At 46.7% G+C, this 7,873-nt stretch overlaps 1 protein-coding gene across 1 annotated transcript; it reads left to right on the top strand.

Annotated features, from left to right (window-relative positions):
- The first annotated feature begins 5,502 nt into the window (after positions 1-5,502).
- LOC144100244 (uncharacterized) lies at positions 5,503-7,506 on the top strand. Its single transcript, XM_077633254.1, has 3 exons — positions 5,503-5,529; positions 5,895-6,014; positions 6,610-7,506. The coding sequence occupies exons 1-3, from the start codon at positions 5,503-5,505 to the stop codon at positions 7,138-7,140; spliced, it is 678 nt and encodes a 225-aa protein (XP_077489380.1). The 3' UTR covers positions 7,141-7,506.
- Positions 7,507-7,873: the final 367 nt, after the last annotated feature.

The following is a 7,873-nucleotide window of genomic DNA, read 5'->3' as shown; positions in this document are numbered from 1 at the left end:
TAGGCAGATAGATACGTGGGACGTTAGTACTCCTGCTGTTAGCTGGGTTGCTTCAGACAATTAAACATCTCATATCTCTTGCATTCAACTTAATATACCAATGGAAAAACAAACACAACTTAGCACATTGCAAGAAGTTGTTGCTTTGGAAGTGCCCTCTGTTCAAAGTTGCAAAGGTAAGTTTTTTTACATCAAATCCGCCAAAGTAAATAATGCTTGCGTTTCAAAGTGCTTTAACTTGAACGGCATTTTGCAATGATAGCTACACTGGGCTACCAGTCGAGCATTTTCGGTACATGGCAGAGGCCAGTTGGGATTCAATATGGCGGAGTCTGTTAAGTTGTCTCCCCCCGGCGCTGGTTTGTGACACCCAAGGCCTTGTTGTTGTGTGCCGCCATCTATCAGCACGCTGCAAAACTGCGAGATTCCTCGCGCAACGTCCGGAGCATAAGACAAGCGGCGCCGTTGGTACACCTATCTATTCATACACCGTGCTCTCGGCCGTCACCGCGCGCTGTTGCCTAATATTTATAACGCGTAATCTTTAAGCAGCGACACCACAAACTGTGTACGCTCAGTGCGCGCGGCTGTGATATTTTGTTGCAGTGGGTGGCATCCCGTGTGGGAGTGCCAGGAAACGAAGCTGCTGACCGACTCGCCAAGGCAGTCCACTCCAACCCAGCAGCTCCAGTTTGTGAGGCTATCTCGGCCTTTGACGCAGCGCGTCACATACTGCGCCACAAGGTTGCACTTTGCCACCCCGACCCCCGCGTCGCATCCGGCAAGCTCCCAAGGCCTGTCCCGTACACTGCCTTCGGACGCGCGGAATACTCTTTACTCCTGCACATCAGGATTGGTTGTGTCTTCACGGCAGACCGACGCCACCGCCTCATGGGAGAGGCCGACACAAACTGTATTGACTGCGGAGAGACAGAAACAGTTGAGCACCTGCTCTGTGAGTGCCCCGTTCATGCTAACGTGCGCTCCATAATGCGCGCCGAATACAGCAAGCTCGGCCTGCCCTCAGCCACTGCCGGCGACCCAGTCTTCCCTGAGGCATCGCCACACAAAAGGAAAGCTGCCCTGTCCGCTCTCGTCTCCTTCGTCGATGAGGCAGGCCTTCGCAGGCGCATCTAGTGTCACCCAAGTGCTTTGTGCTGCGTGCTGTGAACACAAACCTTCTGTGCATTGTGCCCCAGTGTGCTGAATTTTCACCATCGCGCGCTACATTGTGTGTGCCCGCAAACCCCTTTCCGGAGACTCTTTGGCGTCTCTACTTCCCCTCCTCCTGCACTAAGAAACATACTGTGATCAATGAGTGCATGGGTGTCTTCTGACTCACACCAGTGCGCGCTTCACAATGTGTGCCCGCCCACTGTTTCTCGTGCCTGTGTATCGCGCTTTTCGTGCCGCATTCTGCCGTGCACTTGCCGCCCTTTCCGCCTTCTGACCCGTCCTTTATTCTATCTCTTTAACTCCCCTCCCCTAACCCTGTGCAGTGCAGCGAAGGTGTTCTCCAAGAAACAGTTGCACGTATTGGCTGTAGCATTTGAATCACAGCCTTCAATTCTTCAAGCGTTTTTTTTTTTTTTCTGGGGTCTTCTAGACTGCTGCAGCTGCTTGATCCGCTTTCGAGTCTTTATGTGCTCCGAGGCAAATTTTGCTGCACGTGCTCTCAAGAAAGCTTTCTCCGGAGTGTCAACCTATAAAGCAGAATCAAAATTTAGTCACCTTCTACAATCACAAGCTGCTCGGTTCCAGCCACGTGTACTTTCTTCAGGGGTAACAAAAATGCAGGAGGTTCGCACTGAGGTGTAGGAAAAAAATTTCCTTTGCACTCGCCGTTGCTTGTGTTGCTGGACACCCATTTCCAAGCCGAGAGATCTGGCAGGGGCTCTCTCAGCTTGATGTGGAGGACACACACACTAAAAAATTTATTGGTTTATTGATAAAAAAAAGGCATACAAATGTTTTAAGTGTGTTAGCAAGAGTCACGGGTGTAAAATCAAGCTGATCCAGTCACTCAAGACCCCTTACCTATGCGCTGTAAATAGGTTGCAGTAATAAAAACATGCCAGAAATAAGCCATTCACATACACATGTGAAAGCTCTGGTGTTGTATGCTGTTTTCAGGTTAACCTTGCCTGCCTGCCTTACTTACCACTGCTTGTTTTCTCTTTTCTGGTGTTTGAACAGAACTCGAAGTTTGTGGAGGCAACATTCCCTGCACAGATTGATATTCAAAGGGCATTATTTGATTGCCAAGATATCCTTTGCCAGATTAAGAGAAGTATACGGTATACAGAAGATTATATTGTAGTGACAGCTTGTAATTTTGCTCACATCGTGTCCATTGTCCGAAGATTCATTTTCCTACTGAAGCTTACCTAACAGAAAAGAAATGTCACAGTATATCAGCCATAATTGATTGCCAAGATATCCTATGCCAGATTAAGAGAAGTATACGGTATACAGAAGATTATTTTGTAGTGACAGCTTGTAATTTTGCTCACATCGTGTCCATTGTCTGAAGATTAATTTTCCTATTGAAGCTTACCTAACAGAAAAGAAATGTCACAGTATATCAGCCATAATCAGCACGCATATAATTTAAGGAATGGCAGTTAGCTTCCCCAGACAGCACATGGAAACCAAAAAGAGATAATTCTGTTGGGGTACAAACAGCAATTACCCATGTGAAAAGGTTTTTCACTTTAACAACATCTCAAACATTTTCAAACAAATTAACACCGTGGAAAAAAGAAGAATGTATAATTCACTGTGCAACTCGCAAACCGATATTCTTTTACCTCTGCAAGGCCTCTCTGCCTTGATGGGAAGCAACACTGATATTACATTCTGAATCTACTGGATATTTCTAAAGACCCCACAAAACAAAGCACTTATTTTAGTACTTTCTTTTTTATCTACGTAATGTAGCAACCAGCATTGGGAATTCAAAAACGGGAATTCTTAACATTCAGAGCTGCAACGGATATACATATGGCATGCAATGTTCCGCACCACCATGCAGGCTCTGAAATGAATTGCAGTGCATATTTATGTTTGTTTAATTCTGCGTGTGTGTGAGCAAGGTTCTCATACATGCAATAAAGCTTCAGTAAGTGGACATTGGCATAGTTGCTTTGTCACTTGCCCATAAGGCCCTGGACGCGCATTAGTAGAGGTTTTCAGCCACATAATCTCGGCGCATGCTCGCTGAGGCATAACATGTGCAATCAGGAAGAAAACAGTAGCACTGAAAATGCAAGACATTTGTCATGCAGTTGCATTTTTGTATTACAGCCGCATTGAAATTTAGTTGCTTGAGACAGTTGTTTATCATGGAAGTTTCTGCACTAAATATGCCCTAAGCCATATCAAATATTGAACAAAAGCAGTTAATTCTGACAGGGGCATGTACCGACAGGAAAGCAGACTGTGTGCCTAGGAAAGGTCGTGAAGCTGGTAAGCACACAAAACTTTCAAGAGGAAGAATTCAACGTGCCGCATGTGCCAATTTTAGCACAGAAACTAAAATGCGGTGTACCAATTGCTTGCAGCCAAAGGCAGCTCACGTGATACCGCTCGGCAAGAAACCCTTGCAGCTCCGATGCAGTGCACATGAAAGCTCTACAAAGACTAGAAAATGTGAAAAAAATTGTAAATTGTGGGACACGTCACGAAGCGACACATTGTCGGTGAGGGACGCCGTAGTGAAGGGATCTGGATTAATTTCGACCACCCGTAAGTCTGATATTTCACAGCACACTCCTGCCTTTCGCCTTCATCGAAAGGCGCGGCCGCGTTATTGAACCCGAGTCGTCGGCTCAGTCGCCTCGAGCGCTCCTACGTACCACTGAACCGGCGCAACAGGTGTTGAAAAACTACCGATATTCCTCCAAGGATTTGCATGATATAAGCTCTCTTCGCAGCCATTCTGTTACAAAAAGCGGTCGCTCGTAATGGGCAGCGGTTGCTGGTACTGTACTGTACATCAAATATTCAGCTCCGCGCTGTAGCAGTCGCGCTGCGACAATATATAACAGGCCAACTTGCAGCGAGTGAATGACGCGTCCTAAACCACTGCCCAAACTTAAGCGCGAACAGACGACGCACTCCGAAAAGTTCGGACTTGAATTTTTAATCAAGAATTACCCCGCATTGCCCGAAGGTTTTATAGCAGTATAGCAGGGTCCCGGATTCACGGATTGGCAAAAAAAAAAAAAAACGTCTTCGTTTACAGCGGACACTTGAACCTCCGAAAGTCGATTCCACTGTTGCACAGTTTCAACAAAAAATGAATTCGCGAACAAGTTCGTCCTGGGACGGTACTCGCAAATTTTGCAAGACTGGTCATGTCGTTTAGAAGCAGCAAGACTTTTCCACGTCAATAATAATAATAATAATAATAATAATAATAATAATAATAATAATAATAATAATAATAATAATTGGTTTAGGGGAAAGGAAATGGCGCAGTATCTGTCTCATATATCGTTAGACACCTGAACAGCGCTGTAAGGGAAGGGATAAGGAGGGAGTGAAAGAAGAAATGAAGAATGAGGTGCTCTAGTGGAGGGCTCCGGAATAATTTCGACCACCTGGGGATCTTTAACGTGCACTGACATCGCACAGCACACGGGCGCCTTAGCGTTTTGCCTCCATAAAAACGCAGCCGGCACGGTCGGGTTCGAAACCGGGAACTCCGGATCAGTAGTCGAGCGCCCTAACCGCTGAGCCACCGCGGCGGGGCTTCCACTTCAAGACATTATTAATTTCTGTACAACTATCCCTGCGCCCGGCCGTACCTGCCCGAGACGAATCTTGCTGCCCTGTTGTGAATTTGCTCCAATTGCTGTGCAGTGTCCCATACAGTAGAGGCGTATTAAATAAAGGGACGAACACAGGACAGAGAAAGTTTTGTTGAGATTTGGCCGTGAAAATTCATTAGCGGGAATTGAAACAGCTTGGCAGCGCCGTAGTTACAAGCTCACATAACCGAAAGACCCGGAATACAGATTGAAGTACTCGATTCAATCCATCCGCCAACATGAGTAATGATTGCGTTTAATTTTGCGATTAGTTTATTTTTATAATGCAAATTAAAATGCAATTTTTGCGGGCATGTTGCTTCAGGGAATTTAGCATGTCATCTCTCTTGCATAAAAGTTTGTTTAACAGGTGGAGAAACCTCTATGCCTAAAATAGACGTTATCAAGAAGTTGCAGCGTTGCAAGTGCCCCCTGCTAAATGTTGCATAGGTACGAATTGCCTTTAATAAAGTGTGCCACACTAACTAATGTTTTTTATTTGCGATTAGTTTAATTTACTTCAAATAAATTAGATTTTAAGCAGGCAGAATACGAGTAAAGCTTGGACCCCTGCAGTCAGTAGGGCTGCTTCAGACAATTCAAGTTGTCATCAATCTTGCATACTACTTTGTAAGATACATGGAGAGACAAACAAGACCTAGCACATGGCAAGAAGTTGTTGCTTTGCATGTGCCCTTTTTTCAAAGTTGCTAAGGTAAGTATTTTTTAAATACAATCCGCCAACGCAAATAGTGTTTGAGTTTGCTATTAATCGTTTTTTTATTACTGCAAATAAATCGTCCCTTTTGCAGGTAGATTGCTTAAGGCAATTTGGCTTCTCATCTCTCTTGAAGAGAAATTTGTATAACATATGGAGAAACAAAACTAAAATAACCCTTAGTACGAAGTTGTAGTCCTGCTAGTGGCCTCTGATAAAAGTTGCAAAGGTACGTATTACCAAAAATATTGTCTGTTTTTATGTTACTATTAGTTTGTTTTTACTTATGGAAACTAAAAAAGAATTTAGGCAGATAGATACGTGGGACGTTAGTACTCCTGCTGTTAGCTGGGTTGCTTCAGACAATTAAACATCTCATATCTCTTGCATTCAACTTAATATACCAATGGAAAAACAAACACAACTTAGCACATTGCAAGAAGTTGTTGCTTTGGAAGTGCCCTCTGTTCAAAGTTGCAAAGGTAAGTTTTTTTACATCAAATCCGCCAAAGTAAATAATGCTTGCGTTTCAAAGTGCTTTAACTTGAACGGCATTTTGCAATGATAGCTACACTGGGCTACCAGTCGAGCATTTTTCGGTACGTGGCAGAGGCCAGTTGGGATTCAATATGGCAGAGTATCTTACACGTTTTGGCGGGCTAGTTGGTTAAGCATCTTGAACAAACAGCGCGAACAAAGACGAGCACAAAAGACAAGAAAAAAAAAACAGCGCCGTGTCGTTCGCTTTCTTGTCTTTTGTGCTCGTCTTTGTTCGCGCTGTTTGTTCAAGAGGAGTATCTTAAGTTGTCTCCCCCCGGCGCTGGTTTGAGACACCCAAGGCCTTGTTGTTGTGTGCCGCCATCTATCAGCACGCTGCAAAACTGCGAGATTCCTCGCGCAACGTCCGGAGCATAAGACAAGCGGCGCCGTTGGCCGTTGGTACACCTATCTCTTCTTACACCGTGCTCTCGGCTGTCACCGCGCGCTGTTGCCTAATATTTATAACGCGTAATCTTTAAGCAGCGACACCACAAACTGTGTACGCTCAGTGCGCGCGGCTGTGATATTTTGTTGCAGTGGGTGCCATCCCGTGTGGGAGTGCCAGGAAACGAAGCTGCTGACCGACTCGCCAAGGCAGTCCACTCCAACCCAGCAGCTCCAGTTTGTGAGGCTATCTCGGCCTTTGACGCAGCGCGTCACATACTGCGCCACAAGGTTCCACTTTGCCACCCAGACCCCCGCGTCGCATCCGGCAAGCTCCCAAGGCCTGTCCCGTACACTGCCTTCGGACGCGCGGCATACTCTTTACTCCTGCACATCAGGATTGGTTGTGTCTTCACGGCAGACCGACGCCACCGCCTCATGGGAGAGGCCGACACAAACTGTATTGACTGCGGAGAGACAGAAACAGTTGAGCACCTGCTCTGTGAGTGCCCCGTTCATGCTAACGTGCGCTCCATAATGCGCGCCGAATACAGCAAGCTCGGCCTGCCCTCTGCCACTGCCGGCGACCCAGTCTTCCCTGAGGCATCGCCACACAAAAGGAAAGCTGCCCTGTCCGCTCTCGTCTCCTTCGTCGATGAGGCAGGCCTTCGCAGGCGCATCTAGTGTCACCCAAGTGCTTTGTGCTGCGTGCTGTGAACACAAACCTTCTGTGCATTGTGCCCCAGTGTGCTGAATTTTCACCATCGCGCGCTACATTGTGTGTGCCCGCAAACCCCTTTCCAGAGACTCTTTGGCGTCTCCACTTCCCCTCCTCCTGCACTAAGAAACATACTGTGATCAATGAGTGCATGGGTGTCTTCTGACTCACACCAGTGCGCGCTTCGCAATGTGTGCCCGCCCACTGTTTCTCGTGCCTGTGTATCGCGCTTTTCGTGCCGCATTCTGCCGTGCACTTGCCGCCCTTTCCGCCATCTGACCCGTCCTCTATTCTATCTCTTTAACTCCCCTCCTCTAACCCTGTGCAGTGCAGCGAAGGTGTTCTCCAAGAAACAGTTGCACGCCCTGCACACAAATTTTTCGCCAACAACCAGAACCACTTACGACAGTTAAAAGGCAGAGCCTTGTGACACTCCCGTGTCAGCGTGTCACCAGGCACTGCAGTGTTAAAAATGTGGTGGAAGTAACGCCAAAATTTAGGCTTAGAAAGTCGGGCCATTAGCAACGTTGTCGTTTTTGCTATGAAAAATCGGGCCACTAACAACAGCGTACTGCGTCATTATTGCAAAGGGCCAGAGAGCGGTGGGTGCGAGTAGCCCGAGTTTTTTTCTCGGTGGCGGCGAGTGGGCTTTCGAGGTGATGTGCTCGGCTTTGCCTTGCGTCTGAAAGTCGCCTCGCC

This window comes from Amblyomma americanum, chromosome 8, assembly GCF_052857255.1.
Source record: "Amblyomma americanum isolate KBUSLIRL-KWMA chromosome 8, ASM5285725v1, whole genome shotgun sequence".
Classification (NCBI taxonomy): Eukaryota; Metazoa; Arthropoda; class Arachnida; order Ixodida; family Ixodidae; genus Amblyomma; species Amblyomma americanum.
Note: the sequence above shows the minus strand (reverse complement) of the source record. Positions and strands in the feature narration are given on the sequence as shown.